We start from the raw sequence: 17,386 nt of genomic DNA, 5'->3' as shown, positions 1-17,386 counted from the left end.
ATTGTCCTGATTATTGTCAAAATTATCAATTGATTGTTCTTCAATTTCATTGAGTTGATTCATTTTGATTGATTGAAAAATATAAGTTGAGATCAATATCAATGAAAGTCAAAAGATAGTGAAAAATGAAACAAAAATCGAGCCGTGTGTAGAGGGTGTGAAGTTCGCTGGGTTTGGTAGAACATGTAGATACCAACTTGGTAGAGGTCCAGTACATTTGCTGGACCTCTACCAAATTTTGAGTGTATCCATAAGTACCGATCTGTAATTATTGGGGTTTTCTGGCCTTGGTATAGTAAAATTTACCGTACCAAGGCCACTTACCAAGACAATAGTGGATGCTCTTACTTACATGCTTTTAAGGTGGTTTGTAGGAAGCCACCATGCTTCACCTGGACCAATCATTAGCCATCTTATGTAACTAGGGCGCACTTTTCACGCCATGACCACCAGATGAGTTGTAAGTCCCTCCTCCGCAGGTTCCAGGCTCCGGAGGATGCCTGCAATTGAGAAGGGACTTAGTTAAGTTGGTGAAGAACCTGCTTTTTGCTGCAAAACCAGTTCTATCCGTGGTTTTTGGACTTTACAGTTTTGGGCACATATACAGCTATTTTGTTATATGTTGGACATCAAGATTGCTACCCTTGAAAAGATTAAACCTCAAAATTGACCACTGAAAACAAAAAAATACAGTGTTTGCTGTGTTAAATCCGGTTAAAAACATGAGCTGTAACTTTTTCCATTTTTCTCGAGGTCCAACATATAACAAAATAGCTGTACCAATATCTACCGATGATTCTTGTCCTGCTTGAAATGTTTGGTTCACAGAGACTGACGCTTCAGTAGAATATCATCCCGTCGAAAAACAACTCACTGGGGCTAAATCTATCTGTTCTATCTGTTCACGAATCCACGATACGTTGTTTCTGCGTCAAAAGAGTTAACGTTTGGGAAACACGCCGAAAATAGGCTATTTATGGTCAATCCGCACACCGTTCTTAAGAGACGAATCGCACACGGAACTAGTTTTCCGACAAGTTCATCCGAGTAGACAGGAGAACAAACTCCGTAGACTGTGAAGCTAGCTAGCGGGCCTTTCGTTTAGTCTGGTCGAAGGTGGGACTCGAACTGATCCTCGACGTCGAGCGAGTGACTACAGTCGCTAAAGCCAGATTCCAACTACCCCTTGCCCGCAAAATCAAAATTTCAACTTCGACCCGGTGTTACCCTAACTCAATTCTACACTACACTCTATACCAGGATATTTATGGAATGGGCTGAATGAGCTCAATCTGAAAATGTGAAAAAAAATCAAAAAAGTTGAACGGTTCAAAAGTTGATTATTTTTTTTTTACTAAAATTCCCACATTTTGGGACCTAAGCATATATTTAGGCTGTATTATGCTAATAAACGTAGTACCTTAGCCACCTAAGTACTTAGGCCCGCTAGCTTAAGTACTTAATAGCTCTAGTCGTAACAACAGGTTGGCCACAAAATCAGATCAATTACCACCTTGAACACTGGTTTTGACTAGTTGGAAGAGTTTTGGGCCTTATAGACTCTCGTTTGAGCCCTGAAAGCTATAATTCTGGTATAATATGATGAGTTCTTGAAGATTTGAAGATGCTAAAAAACTATTTTTTTGGAAATTCAAACCCCCAAAATTGGGACCGGGGCCGGCCCCGGGTCGAAAGGGTAGCTGAATTCAGCCTTTAGAGCATCCACAACGGTCCACCTACTTTGCGGGCCCCCAGCGATGTAGGGGGTCAAAACGCAAAAAAACGCTCCAACGGAGCTCGCACAATCGGGGGTGAGACGTCGGGGGCCTCCAGATTTCCATCCGGACCCCCCACATCTGCGAGGTCTATAGGGGCTCCCAATATCACGTGCCACTGCTTCCACGTGACCGATATAGTCACGTCTCAAACCGCACTCGAAACAAGATGATATGGTACAAGCATACCATATCACTCAATCGAGTTCTGGCCCCTGACTTCAAGTGCACCGCTGTGGACACCTGTTTTTTTGACCCCCTACATCCACAAAATCAGGATCGGGGGTCTGTTCCAGGGCTCGCAAAGTAGGTGGACCGTTGTGGATGCTCTTAGCGACTGTAGTGTCGAAGAATTTTAAAGTCCGAATACGCTCATGATGCAAATGTTCACCGGCGAACTCGTTGATTGCGGTAGTGTTTTAAAAAAACCAACGATCTTGAAAACGGCTGTAACATGTTACATACATCGCTGTTTCAAAGATATATTATAGCATGTCTATCCGTGAGGAGAGTGAGACCTGTGACGGATCGGTATGTGCCTCCGGATCATCATCATTATGCAACGGTGCAAGAAAGATGAAAGGGATGAAAGGTTTATGCAACATATGTTTATTTTTCTTCTTTAAGGTTACGTTGCCAGCCGACAGCACTGGCAGACAGCAAAGATGAACCTTGTTAAGCTTATCGCGTTGTATCAAATCAAAAGGACTCACTCGTCGGAAGACGTCGGAAACCACTCGACAGCACTCGACGCTGTGACTAGCTGTGACTCACTCGTGTGCGAGACCAGGTGGGATTAGAATTGACAACCCCATTCAAGAGCTCAGCTCCTTCGACTTACGAAAGCCCGGGTGATATTCCATTCCCACCGGTTCGAGGATGCCAAGCGCATCCTTAAAGCTGCTTTGAACACCGGGTTAGAAATTCTTTCGGCCGGACTACGTGAGCCTCGAATGGGTTGTTCAAAAGATTTTAAGCTTCTACGTAAAGGAAGACTTGGGATCCCGGAACACACTGCGCTGTACACTACTACGTCTTGTTATACATGCTTATTTAAAGTAGCTGGCAAGGTTATACAATTCACTGAACTCTACTGAACTTGGAATTTGTTTGATTTTAGGTTTGTACTATTTTGTACACATCTATTTACAATTGGTGATAGCTTCAAATCCCATTTGTGAACTCGGGATATGCAATTGATCACGAGATAGAAGAGGTTCAAAAGCTGAACGCATAAAACCAACCCTCGCTCGACGCCTCGCGAGGATGCGCGGCGTGGGACTTTGTTAAGTAAAAACCAACTAGCTCTCAGATTGTGGAATCTGGATCACATCCAAATGGCTATCATTCTTCGAATTCAATCTATTGACTGCCTGGTGATTTTGTGAAGTCTTTTTCAAGTCTTCTTCGTCCTTCTCAATAACAATCATACATTATCTTAATCAAGCATTGTTTATAAGTACAATTATCAATCTGATACATAGCATCTTCATCGCACTTGTTTGTCACACCCTTCTAAACCTTCATTTGCATTCATCTTTTCTCCTATCTTCCATAAATCCCAAATGGACCCTAACTTTTATACCTCCAAGCACACTCGTCGCAATCCAACTTCACATCCCGGTCCTAATCCCAATCCAATCAACCCAAACGGCGCTCAGTATCGTTTTCTGGTAGACTCAAGGGCATCCCAAAGGTTTCATTCAGCTCTCTCCCTTCAGATCACTCATAGGTGATGAGCGCTGATCGATCTGAGGATGTTTTACTTTACTTGTTGCCAAAACTCGCTCTAGTCATCCGCCCTACCAGCTCGTCGTGCGTCAACAGCCGAGCTCCGCACGAATATGCAGCTTCAAAGATAAAAGTATCTTACAGTCCTCCCGTCTTCTGATTCCTTAATCTGGTTCTTTTCTGCTCCCAAACGCTAAACTTTTCCTATGATCTCTCTTGATTCAGTTGACCGCCGTCCTCTTGATCCTCCCCCGATCGTTGAAATAATATCCCCAGGACACGAACCGTACGTCATCTTGGCTAAATCGAATTTGAATCTAGACTGTGATATCCAATCCTCTTTCTCCTTTTTGTACATCTTCCACCATGTCTTGTTTCCTGTGATATGTTTTGTACATGCCTATGTATATCCCTGTATCCTGTTCTATCTGTTTGTCCCCGACTTTGGATTTGTGTTCTTGGATGATAGAGTGGTCTCCAGAGGTTCAGGGTGAATGTTGATGCGAATTGGCAACATGACCTCAGTGAATTGCACATCAACTCGAATCTCTGCCTAGTTGCACATCTCATCAAGCATGATGTCGACCAAGAAGTGCGGTCTGACAATGGAGGAAGGTGTACGGCAGGAACTATCGTTCAGGTTTGTCGATCTTTTCACTTTTGTCACTTGGATTTTCTTTTCTTCGGTGTTTCGATCGATCGATCGGCCAACCTTTGATGTTTTTGGTCAACAACCTTTTCTATGTATCACTGCTCTCACCTCCACTCATGATCTTGTGTTATATGATTTTCCGTAATTCCAGAGTCCACACCGGCTTCGTGACCTTTCTGGTGAGTCGCTGCTTTCTTTTGCCGAGGTCTCTCCCATCGTCAGTCAAAGAGCACATGCGTGCCTCACAATCCAAGAGTCAAGACTTCACCGTCTTGACATCCATCGAGCTTCTCAAAGCAACCCAATATTTCACATCAAGCTAACCTCTTCCAACACAGGTCAATTTGCCGTCTTCTTTGCATTTCCCGATGTTTCAATCAGGCTCGAAGGCAGTTATCGCCTTGAATTTCGACTCTACTCCATCGCTGTGTAAGTGTTAATGACCGGATTCAGTCCTTCAAGCAGCCAACTTCAGCTCACTGACTGAAATGCTCCGATTTTTTTGTTTTGTTTTGGAACACAACAATAACAGAGGTGGTCGAACCTCTGGGCCCCTCGCAAAGGTCTCTTCTACCCCATTCCGAGTCATGCCACCCAAGTTTTTCCCCGGAATGGCGTCCTCATCAGAACTTACTCGTCACTTGGCTGAACAAGGTTTCAAGCTTCGGGTTCGTAAAAAGACAAGGACAGTCGCTAGTCACCAGAGTGTTGCCTCAGAGTCTGATCCAACTCAGACGGGATCATGCTCTACCCCCGATGTAAGTTAATCCTTTCTTTTTTGTAAGAGGGGATAATCTCCATTACTCACATGTACTGGCTTGTCATTTCATCAGATGATCAGCTCGCACGGTAAGAGGAAGCGAATGAACAAATCATTTCCGACGTCCGCGGAACCGCAGACCTGTGCAGGTTGGTCAAAAAATTTATTTCCTGAGATCATAGCGCGAGCTCGGTTTTCTGTGCTATAGAGTGGGAACTGAATATGTCTACAAACCTCTGTATCAAAGATATCACACAAAGTCGTGCTTATCAAAAAGCCGATAACATTCCTTGGCATCACTCTCAGCTCAGCCCGCTTGAATATGTCCGACCAAGCGCCGGTTCCTCCCAAGTCGCTCCGAGGCCTCATCTCTCTTCACAAACAAGATATACCGCCCCACCAATACCCGCATTTCGGCACCGGTCGTCTGATTTATCATCACATTCAACGGCTAGGTCATCACCTCTTCATTCGTATCCATGCCATATTTCATCTGCTTTACAAAGGGCTGGACAAGGCACGTCGACGTCAAGTGTCGGTACGGATATCTGTACGCCGGGCTCCGGCCAACGAACTTCAGGATACTTTGATCATTCTCCACGTACGGATCGACTTCCCTCTTCTTCTGAGATGTTAGCATTAGCACAATCTTCCGGTCAATCACCCAATGAACTTGCGAAGAGGAATCATCGACGTGACATCCCTGAAGTCTGGGATAAACTAGCATTTTGAGGAATGGAAAGCTTGACACAACAACTTTTTCACCATGATAGAATCTTTTATAGCACTCTGGAACAAACCTTGTTTTTCATCTCTTCCATTCTTCATTTTTAAATATTTCATTTTAGTCTCATTGGGTTTTGAATGATCATAGGTTGTTTATAGGATTTAACTAAGTAGGCTTTTGTCGTTATCTCTCTGTTAGAATACATAGTTGGGTATGATGTAATTAATTGTGTGAATATGGGAAGGGACTATAAATAATCTGTGCATAAAAAGATATCGTCAGTCTGCAAGTGTCCCTTTTGTATGTGGTTTGGGGGATGATGCGTTGTTTGTAGGGTTGATCTCAGAAGGCTTCTGTAGTTATCTTTATGTTAGAATAGATAGGAATAGATAGCTATGAATGGTGTAATTAATTGTGTGAAAATTAATATAGGTAAACATGGAAAGGAACAATATGATATGAGATGTGCGTAACAAGACATCTGGCAGTCTATAAGTGTCCGTAGATTGGTCACGATCAGCTGACTGCGTTGAGCGGTCTTGGTCAAAGGAATGTAGCACTCAAGTGACTCTAAAGTTTAGTTGATCTATTTTGGACACAAAATGGTGTGTTCAGACTTTTGCACTTCTTGTCTAAATGTCACCGCAAGCAGACAAGGTGGTCCACTACAGAATGGGTGGCTACATTCAAAGAAGCTGTGCAATCACACGTGATTTTTCAGTAGCACCAGGTTCAATGAGCATCAATTGCTCAAAAATGCTTTGACCACTTGGAACTGCTTGTGAAACTTGAAGCTCAACACAATTGGAAATTAGACCAATCTGGTCTTGGTTGTGAGATTCTTAGAAAGAGAACAAGGGATTGAGATAAACCAAGAGGATATACCCATCATGTAAGAAAAATTGAAAACACTCTACAAAGATGTCAGGGTCAATGACAATCTTGGTGATGGGGATTGAAGCTTTGCTTTTGTGACAATGGTAGAAAATATTCATAGGACAGAAGGGGCCCTATCAATGGTGCCACTATACTATACTAGTATATAGTTGGGTATAGTATAGTTTGAATTGTGCTATACTATACTCAATATAGTATAGTTGGAAATATACTTTACTCAACTATACTCAGTATAGCATCAATTGATTATTGGGACGGAATGGAAGAAGAGAGTGCTATAAGGCTAGCATTAGTGCTAGTCTACCCAAACAAATGAGAATTGTGACAAGTTGCATTTAGAGAGAAAAAGGTTCTAACCTATAAGGCTAGCGTTAGTGCTAGTCTACCGAAACAAATGAGAATTGTGACAAGTTGCATTTAGAGAGAAAAAGGTTCTAACCTATAAGGCTAGCGTTAGTGCTAGTCTACCGAAACAAATGAGAATTGTGACGAAAAGAAAAGCACACAAGTTTAGAGAAAACACATGAAGTTCTATATGAAACAAGTTTGACAAGGCGTTTACATTATGACGAAAAGGGAAATGGCAAAACCCAGCTAAGATCACAATTATCCTAAACATTCGGACTAGTCCACAACTACATTCCTAATTCTTCTAAACTGGCCTAACCCAATATAGGTGAGATAAGGTTAAGTATGGGCGTCTACGACACCACCCCAGTCTGAACCGTAACACCCCCCCTCAACCTTTTAGAGGTTAACAACTAAAACATGCAAATGTTGCGCTTGTGAGTTTGGAAGATAATGTTACCTAATGCCTTAGTAAGTATATCAGCTTTCTGATTAGGTCCATCTATCCATTTGATTTTCAAGTTGCCATCAAAAATTTGTTCATTCACATAATGAAACTCGCGCGCTACATGGTGAGATCTCTTCGTAAGATGTAAGTATTGTGCCACTTTAATGGCTGCTGTGTTGTTGCACTTGAGGGTTGTTATATAGCTATTCTTGAATATGTCTTTGAGTAAGTTTTGAATCCAAATTGATTCACAAGCTGCGGCTCCTAGAGCCATATACTCTGCGTGACAAGTCAATGTTGCAACACATCCTTGACGTCTTGATGCCCATGAAACTAAATTACAATACAAAAATACCGCAAAACCATGTGTTGACCTTGAAAATCCCCCCCCCAGTTAGCGTCACAAAAAGTCACTAAATCATTTCCTTCTTCCATCTTCCTAAACCATATACCATCTTCTTTAGTACCACTAATATATTTCAGCAAGTGTTTTAATGCAAGCCAGTGACTTTCGTTCGGTTGGGAAGAGAACCTTGCCAAATAATTAACCGAGTAAGAAATGTTGGGTCGAGTCCCAATTGCCAAGTACGACAGTGATCCCAAGACCACAAGATATGATGAGCCATTAAGTCCAATAGCATCCTTCTCAGATGAGTCCAGTTGCAGGTAGCTATCATGGGAGTAACCGTTTTTGAATTCATAAACCCTGCTGATTCGAGGATGCTTTGAGTAAGGTGAGGTTGCGATAATAAGATACCCTTTGGGGTGTAGTTGATTTTGATTCCGACAATTTGTTGAAGGTTATTGTTCCAGGTGATTTGGAAAGATTCAAGGAGGGATTGATGAATAAAGGAAATGATATCAAGAGATGAACCACAAATGACCCTGTCATCTACGTGTATCCAAAGGATTTCAATACTGCCTTTGTAATGTAATACGTATAGACTTTGGTCGTTTATACAGTACCTACAGCCCATACCGGAGAGCACTGATGAAAAATGCTTCCACCAGCATCTGGCAGCTTGTTTCATACCGTACAGAGCCCTTTTGAGGAGAAGAACCAAGGTGGGTGAAGAGAGGGAGATGCCTTCTGCCGGTTTGACGTATATTGTCTTGTCAATCGGGCTGTGTGGGTAGGTGGCCACAATGTTGAATCCACGGATATGCCAACCTTTGTTGACAGTGATGGAAAAGATGATCATGAGGGAGGTGAATTTGGCTGTTGGCGCAAAAGTATCAGAGAAGTCAATACCTTCCCTCTGGGTAAATCCTCTTACTACAAACCTGGCTTTTTGTTTGAGGATATTGCCGTTCGAGTCAGTTTTTTCTGAAAAAACCCACTTACTTGACATGGTCTTCTGGCCTGGAAGAAGACCAACTTCTTCCCAGACCTTCAATCTAATCAGCATCTCTATCTCTTTCTTACACCCTTCCTTCCAATCATCCTTATGTTCACTACTCATGGCCTCTTGATAGCTCCTCAGCAGTTGGAATGCTATTCTTGCTGCTTTTGCTTGAAGAATTTGGATATTAAGATCTTGCTCTCTAACTGTTTGAGTAAAGCTTTTGTCGTCCAAAAGATAAGAAATAGACAATGATTCAAACAAGTGTTGAAGTTCTTGATGAGCTGAGAGAACATCAGTTGATAAAATTGTTTCAAGAGATGTGTTTGATTCATTGTTGGTTAAAGAGTGAGAGCTATCAGCAGGGGTAGGAATTGTCTTCTTGTCAAGCCACCTAGCATGTGCCAAATCAAGAAATTTTTCCGTTGATGGGTTCCAAAACCTCCATCCCTTTCTTGCTCCTAAGTAACCCACAAATCAACACTTCACCGCTCTATCATCCAATTTCTTGCGTTTCTCAACAGGTACATGTACGAATGCCTGGCTTCCAAAAATGCAAAGGTGATCAACTTGAGGGGCGAATCCAAACATAAGTTCAGTTGGTGTCTTGGAACCTGTGAGGGCATGGTGCTCTAATGAGGACTCAAGGCTCACTAATTGGGTAATGGATGGTGGGTAATGTTTGAAAATTAACTTTTTATATTTCAATTATAAGGTAATTACAAACAAAATATATGAAAGATATAGAAAGAGGAAGGGGGACTGGTCTGTTTGGATAAACCCAGACAGACTACAGTTAAATGACTCCTTAAAAGGAGGTTGTATTTGTAATCATAATAATTTTATAATTAATGAAAACTGGATCCAAGGTTTTCCTTCAAACCTTAATTAACAGAATGAAGAGTGAGGTAAATATCACTAGACTGGTTGTTCTTAAAGTCACCAACTTGGGGTTGTTCTTAAGGTCACCAACCTAAAAGAGTTTCTACTTGGGGGAAGGAGAGGATCCAGAGGGGAGTGAAGAATTGTATTACCTACTTTTAATCAGGAAGCTGATTAAAGTTGATGAAGCTTATCACTAGTCTTATTTTATATATAAGACTCTTGATTTTTTACTTCAGTTGAACTTGAATTGTTCTTTAAAAGTAGTGGGTAATTATTGCTTAGAGAGAAATCTCTGAAGGCTGAGAGAGGAGGGGTTTATATACTCTCCTCTCTAAACCTAACTGTAGTGATATTTGTTATTATCACTATATTGGTTCAGGGTTACTCATTACTAGTTGTTAATGATTATTACTAGTAGTGATTGGTTACATATACATATTATATGTAATATGTAATATTAGCTTTTTAACTCTTGACACTGAGTTATAAGGTGACTTATTACATATACAGGTACACTTAAAACAACATGTAATATGTAATAAGTGTTTTGGTATATTGTATTAGATGTTACATACAGTTTAAGCTCAATATTGTACATGTAATTAATTTTATACATAAGGTTTCTAATGTTACAAGTTAGTTTTGGGTACGTATATATGTACTCAGGGCTGACAGAACCAGTGTTTGAGTTTGGTGTTTTGTTGTGCAAATCGGTAGCTGTGATGATAGCAAAACCCCAGAACTTTTGAGGGAGACCCGAATCCTTGAGTAATACCCTCATACCTTCCTGAACCGTTTGATTTGCTCGCTCAATGTTGCCATTTTGCTCATGAAAATAAGGAGGGGATGTTTGAACCTGAATACCCTTTTTATTGAAGTAAATTTTTATTGCGTTATTGATAAATTCTCCACCGCTGTCAGTGCGCCAGTGGATGACCTTCTTGCCAGTTCTTCTTTCAGATTCTGCAATGAAATTTTTGATGTGATTAGTTGCTTCATTTTTTGTCCTCAGCAGGTATGTTCTCATGAAGGTATAAAAGACATCTCGAATCTCTAAAGAGTATTGCAAGCCTGATATGGTTTTTACCAGGAATGGTCCACAAAGATCAGCCACCACAAGTTGCAATGGTCCGTCATAAGACATGAGTGAAGGACCAATTGTCAATGTTTTTGTGGATTTGGAGATGGTGCATTCCTCACATGGAACAGTTTTTGTAAGTTGTTCAGGTAAACCTACACATGTCTGTTCACGGATAAGTTTGAGAAGTGTTCTGTCATTAGGATGACCAAACCGGCAATGCCACAGCATGAAATTGCCAAGGACAGCTGCAGTAGTGATTGGATTGATTATTGCCTTAAGAATCCACTTTCTTCCTGAACGCTGCACAGTTAGTGTTCTTGAATTGTTCTTCCAGAGCTCAATACCATGTTTTGAATTTTGAAAAGTGTCACCTTCCTCTTCAAGTTGGATACCCAACAGAAGATTATGTCTTAAGTCCTCACAGTAATACACATTGTTCACGTTCAAAAACTCGTCTGAGTTTGTTACATTGCAAATTCGAACACTCCCTACAGCAGTAATAAATGATGATGATGACTTGTTTGTGATTTTAACTGGTAGAGGGGAAATATCGTGAATCATTCATATTAATAGCGAACATGCAATTCAGACAAAACCTGACAAAACCTCCACTCATTCCCCTAACAACTGCGAGTTTAGACCAGCCGAAGTTACAACTTCGCAATGATTACTTTCTATCTCCATAGTACCTTGATATGATCCATGCAATCTATTTATGATGCAAATATCTCTGAATTATTTGACACAATTTCTCTATGAACGAGTTTCTCTGAAACCTTTGTATGACCCCAATCAAACCATTGTGATCCGCGTGTCTGGTGCTTTCATCCGATTTACTTAAATCTCACTTCCTTCCAGATCCAAATACTTCCATTCGGAAAGGTATGTCCTGATTCTAACTTGACCAAGTCCCCTTCGAGGCCTACCAAAAAAAAAGAGTCAAACGGGCATGCACTTTGATGTCCAGCTCTGTTCACAAAAACCAAATCTCAACCTTTATTTATTTTGATGATTGATTGTTTTATTGGATGATCTGTGTTTACCGATTACCTTGAAATCAATCGACCAACCACACATTTAATAGGTTTCACTAATCGTAATCACACCGGATGGGCCAAAAGTTAATCGTGTCGTCTAAAGTGTGAAGGATCAGGGTACAAAAGCGAATCTAGTGATTCATAAATTACCGCGAGATATTTATTCTCTCTCTTTACCACCATTGGCTGAGTTTGATTCTATGAGGTATGTCTCATTCTTCTCTTTACCAAATCACATTCAACAAAGTCTGATTTTTTACTTCTTTGGTTTTCAGGGGGACTTTGAGTACTAGCAAGAGATTGGAAGATGTTGAACATGTTGGAACATTGAATCGACTGGTTACTTGTTGTTTTGCTTCTTTATCTAATACTGATGTTGACCAACGTTTGTCGGCTACACAAGCTGCAGTTCAGACAATGAAGGTTTTAACAGCTGTTCCTAAGTTAGTAGACCCTGTGTTCCGGAGCCATTCTCACTTGATTTAATCACATTGGTTGAGTTCTTTCACTTCCAAATCATCATTTTAATACTAAAATCATCACTAATATTCTGCCTTCCACTTTTTCTGTTTCATAGATGAAACGACAAGAAAGCTTCAGAAATACGATTGTAAGCTTAGGTTGGAATAAAGCAGCTGGTGGTCGTGATATCGAAGCTTCAAGTCGAACGAATTTCTCAGGTTTGGCTATCAATCGGGCTTGCTCAAGATATCAAGCGTAAGTATCAATTTGAATGCGTCTGGAGATTTTGTCAGAGAATTGAACGTGATTTATATGCGATAGGTTTGTAGAACTTTTAAAGGTTAGAGATAATACTTCAATCGATACTTGTATACCTACATGGGATATGTAAGTCTCTATCTATCATTGACTATCGTGAGATTCGCCATTCTGACCTTTAAGTCTATGTTCTTCTCTTTGATTTGTTTTACAGAAATTTGGCTTGGAGGACTCATCAATTGAAGGGTCTTAATTATAGTGATGCAATTTTTGAACATCTTGGAAAGGTAGTCAATCAGTTGAGTTCACTTTACTCTTTGTATCTCGCGTACTAGGATTTATACTTACCCTGGATCATTGGCAAAACGTATAGTTTTACTGAGCAAGTTTTCGATCAGCATACACTTACGGCTTTATTCGAATCCACCTCTAAAGCTTGGGAGGTATGTGAAGATACTGACCCGGATCAATGATATATTGCAATATTGCTTAAGATTTCGCTTCTTAATTCCTTGCTTACCAACAGAAACTTTACGGTGTCAGTTATTCGCAATACCCAGCCCCCGAAATCGTCTTTGTTAAACCTGAACTGTTACGCCAATCAAGACTTCAGCTTTTGGCTCGTGCACCTTCTCCACCACCCGTCTATGTACCAGATAGCAACAGGGAGGATGGATCGGTGGTCGCCCCTCCACAAGCGGTTTGCTTTGTGATCGATGAATCTCGACCTTCGATGACCGGCAGTCAAAGATCGAGACCATCCTATGAGCATGACCAACAATCAACTATAGGATCTGATGGTTCAAACTATTCTGATGATATAAGACCTTATCATCCAGATACAAAGACTCAAGGAGCGCAAGAGATAATTGCTAAATCGATCTCTGCAACACAGAATATAAAATCATCTATGCCAGAATGTGCGGTCAAGAATGTCACCGATTTATCAATTGTCTCGGAATTACCCACAAGTAAAACTTCTAATCAAACAACGGTTTCAAAACCTGAAAGTGCAAGAAAGATTAGATTTGAGGATGAACAGTCATCATTAAGACCGTCACCTAAATGAAAGACTTCAGGTAATTCAGGAATTATTCCAATCATAGTGAAATCAACTGCTTCTGATTCATCAAAGAACGAAGATCTTGGTGTACATTCACCTGATCCAACCAACTCAAGCTCTACAAATAAAAACAATCATCAAGATCTTCCACTCGTTTGATCTAAAAGTACTAGACAACAAACCCCTTCACCTAGAGCTACGATGATCATCACAAAGGGTGAATCATCTGGTGAAGAAGAAATGAAAAGAAGTGTATCTGATGATCAAATTGCTTAACCAAATCATATCAATGAGGATCCTGGTGCTAATACTTTTTCATCAGTCGATTCAAAAAACATACAAAGAACATCCAAACCTGCTTATCATACTGGATTTGGATGGAAAATCAGGACAATCTCGATCTCAACCAAATTATTTCCAAACCAATTCATGATGATTAATTAAGTTCTTATAATATTTCTTCATTAAGTCCTTTACGTTCATTTGATCCTAAATTCACTCCAATCACCTCTGATGATCAGCTATCTCATTCTGCAATCGCTTTGATTAATATCAATTAACTTCAAAGATGCTGGAGTTTTGACTTTTCAAACGGCTTATTGGTCTTACCTTATTGTGTTGCTCATTCGGTTAGTCATTCATCCTCTTTTCTACAACAAGAATCCGATTGTTTTCTGAAATTGACCATTGGTGTTTTTTCTTCTTTTTTGATAGTCATTTACGTGATGTTTTGGAAGAAAGATATTCACCTAACTCATATGCACATCTTATTCCAAAAAATGGTTCAGATTCCAGTTCATTCTTTACGAGAAAAGTTAAGTCTAGACGAGAGAAAAGTTAAGTCTAGATGAGATATTGCTTTTCAAGACCAGTTTTGGGTTCACCAGCTTGAGATTACACTCTTAGATTGTACAGCCGGAGATAATGGAATTGGTTTTGAATATACTCATACTACTACCCAATCCTTAAACATTTCATCTTATAATTATTTAAGATTTGCTCAATCAAGTAGAATATGTACCGATCCAGTTGAAGAAACTTCAATTCAATTGATATCAGTTCAGCAAGATCAAGAGATGATGGTGGAGTGAATTCAATTACCATCCAAACTGGAAAATTAATTTCCAATTCTTTAGGTACAGAATATGCCTTATCAATCAGTCAGTTTTGCCACCAATTTCACTACATCTCCTTCTTTAGTTGTTACGGGTTCATTGGTCATTTCAGATGAATTGAATCACTCTTCAATTGGATTCGGTCCAAGATTAAGTGATGCAATGGTAAGAACTTATAAACAGAATGATATGAAAGATTTAGAAAGTTCATTAAGAGACACAATTGCAGAAGGTCAACCTAGAAAAATGAGAGCTTGGAAAAAGATTTTGGTGGTGGTGGAAGGATGTTATAATATGGAAGGTTTGATTCTTGAGTCACCTAATCTGTTGAGATTGAAAGAAAAATATTATATCAGGTATGTAAGTTCTTCACTTTTTCAGATGAACTTTTTACATTATCTCAATTGACAGTCTCATTTATATCTTGATGAAGCTCTCAGACCACAAGGACAAGGTGTATGTGATTACTTTGGAATTGAACCCAGTCGAATTGATATCTTGATAGGAACCCCAACCAAATCACTTCGAGTCAATTTTCTCAATCTTTTTCAATTCACTTTGAATTCACTGACTGATTTATAGGCCATTGCTATTTGCAGCCCACAAGAGAACCATGTAGGCGCTGCCAAAACAGCGCCTACATGGGTGTTTCCCACGAAAAACCGCCTACATTTATGATGTAGGCGCTGAAAACCATCTAAAATGACGCCTACATGATAAACAACCCATGTAGGCGTCATTTGGTTACGCCTACATTCAAAATTTCAGAATGTAGGCGTAATTTTCGAGCACCTACATATCTAATTTGAAATGTAGGCACTATTTTTGAGCGCCTACATTCAATTTTCAGCTCAAATAAGCGCCTACATGCAGTCTTGCATATGTAGGCGCTCCAAATCCAACATCTACAACTCCAGACTGGTCTGACGGCTAATGAAGAAGAAGTTTCAAGTTAAAATGAGAGTATTGGAAGATGGAAAAAGCAGTTCGGAGTTGAAATGAGTGTATCAGAAGATGGAAAAAGCAGCTTGGAGTTGAAATGAGTGTTTTGGAAGACGGAAAAAGCAGTTAAGCATATTGAAGATGAATATGCTCTTTTCAACTCTGAAGTGAGTGTATCAGAAGACGTAAATAGCAGTTCAGAGTTGAAATAATCTACTTCTTTTTCCGCTTCTGATACACTCATTTTGACTCCAAACTGAGTTCAGAGTTGAAATAATTTACTACTTTTTCCGTCTTCTGATACACTCATTTTGACTCCGGAGCCACTTTTCCGTCTTCCGATACACTGATTTCAACTCCAAACTGCTTTATCCGTCTTCTGATACACTCATTTTGAGTCCAAACTGCTTTTTCCGTCTTCCAATACTCTCATTTTGACTTGAAAATTGTTCTTCATTACCCTTCAGACCAGTCTGGAGTTGTAGTTGCCGGATTTGTAGCGCCTACATATGCAGGACTGCATGTAGGCGCTTATTTGAGCTGAAAATTGAATGTAGGCGCTCAAAAATAGCGCCTACATTTCAAATTAGATATGTAGGTGCTTGAAAATTACGCCTACATTTCATTTTTTGAATGTAGGCGTAACCAAATGACGCCTACATGGGTTTTTTGACATGTAGGCGTCATTTTGGATGGTTTCCAGCGCCTACATCATAAATGTAGGCGCTTCTTCGTGGGAAACACCCATGTAGGCGTAATTTGGCCAGCGCCTACATGGTTTTCTTGTGGGCTGCAAATAGCAACGGCCGATTTATATTGTAAAATTTGGAGCAAGTGAAGGATATAAAGCAGGAAACCAAGTAAGTCAAGAAGCCAAGAGATGATCCAACACTTGCAAAAACATGACATCCATCCATTTATGCCAAAACACTCTCACCTGCAGTCACATCACATATAATTAGGTCATTGATTTCAATCATGAGATCTGGATAGTGGATCATACTGACGGGTGAGTTGTCTTTGATATTTTAACCATATTTTTTGATGTCTAAATAATCAATGATCAAACAACATTTTTTGTATGTTCTAGGCTCTTGAATTGTAGAATTGTGTTCAGAAATCAGCTATCACCTCTGAGAAAGAATCAGTAGCACATGCCTTGAAGCAATGAAATGTTTCACCTCCATCTTCTTCAGATACTGAATCAATGAAGAGGATGAAAACTCAGCTATACTGGAGCATACCGCTTTGAACAGCTCCACTATAAGCTCTAATCTGAGACGCCATCATGTCCCTCACCATCGGACCATATCCTCAGCTATGTCTGCTTTTGGACCCAGCTTGCAATATCAATAAAACAGCTCTCTATCCGATGATGGGATTGTCATCCTCAGCATTTGTGAACTGCCTCATTTTCTTGGCCTCCAGAGAACTCAATCAAGTTACTGTTGCTACTGCCGCAAAATGAATTTGCAAGCCAAGGTTGAAAAAATTCCCAGACCAAAGGCCCCTCAGCACATTTGACTGAAATTTTCAACTCATACTTTGATATCTGATTTCTGACTTTGATTCTCTCTTCAGCACAATAAACATTCTTGTGATTTTTTTTTTGAATCAGAAGCTATCATTGATTGAGTTGCATTTGGTAAGAAATTAAAAAAAACATTCAAACCAAACTTGTTGACAGAGTTGACCATTGTTCATTGCTGATTTTCAATCTCACTTGCAGATATTTATCTTTGCTACTGTGTTTATGAATGGCAGATTGGAAATTAGGACTGCTGTATCATAACTGCAGTCTGCCATAAGTTAGAGAAAAAAACCTTTATTTGTGATTTGTCTTGAAATGAGGATTTTTGGAA

The 17,386-nt window shown here is 40.0% G+C and overlaps 3 protein-coding genes across 3 annotated transcripts; all 3 read left to right on the top strand.

Annotated features, from left to right (window-relative positions):
• Window positions 1-3,340: 3,340 nt before the first annotated feature.
• Window positions 3,341-5,650, top strand: MELLADRAFT_112391 (uncharacterized protein; the record flags this gene model as incomplete). The annotated part of the gene is made up of 7 exons (XM_007416889.1): window positions 3,341-3,448; window positions 3,976-4,146; window positions 4,310-4,337; window positions 4,497-4,587; window positions 4,691-4,916; window positions 4,992-5,067; window positions 5,127-5,650. 7 exons carry the CDS (start codon window positions 3,341-3,343, stop codon window positions 5,648-5,650), a joined length of 1,224 nt encoding a protein of 407 aa, XP_007416951.1.
• Window positions 5,651-11,884: 6,234 nt separating this feature from the next.
• MELLADRAFT_112390 (uncharacterized protein) lies at window positions 11,885-13,473 on the top strand (the record flags this gene model as incomplete). Its single annotated transcript, XM_007416890.1, has 7 exons — window positions 11,885-11,889; window positions 11,960-12,131; window positions 12,262-12,401; window positions 12,468-12,533; window positions 12,619-12,691; window positions 12,740-12,847; window positions 12,931-13,473. 7 exons carry the CDS (start codon window positions 11,885-11,887, stop codon window positions 13,471-13,473), a joined length of 1,107 nt encoding a protein of 368 aa, XP_007416952.1.
• Window positions 13,474-13,668: 195 nt separating this feature from the next.
• Window positions 13,669-16,695, top strand: MELLADRAFT_112389 (uncharacterized protein; the record flags this gene model as incomplete). Its single annotated transcript, XM_007416891.1, has 7 exons — window positions 13,669-13,717; window positions 14,036-14,096; window positions 14,182-14,281; window positions 14,355-14,549; window positions 14,604-14,942; window positions 14,994-15,110; window positions 16,630-16,695. The coding sequence occupies 7 exons, from the start codon at window positions 13,669-13,671 to the stop codon at window positions 16,693-16,695; spliced, it is 927 nt and encodes a 308-aa protein (XP_007416953.1).
• Between the last annotated feature and the right edge of the window lie 691 nt (window positions 16,696-17,386).

The sequence above is a fragment of the Melampsora larici-populina genome (assembly GCF_000204055.1).
Source record: "Melampsora larici-populina 98AG31 unplaced genomic scaffold MELLAscaffold_65, whole genome shotgun sequence".
NCBI classification, from domain to species: Eukaryota; Fungi; Basidiomycota; class Pucciniomycetes; order Pucciniales; family Melampsoraceae; genus Melampsora; species Melampsora laricis-populina.
The sequence above is the reverse complement of the archived record's forward strand: the minus strand, read 5'-3'. Positions and strand labels throughout refer to the sequence as shown.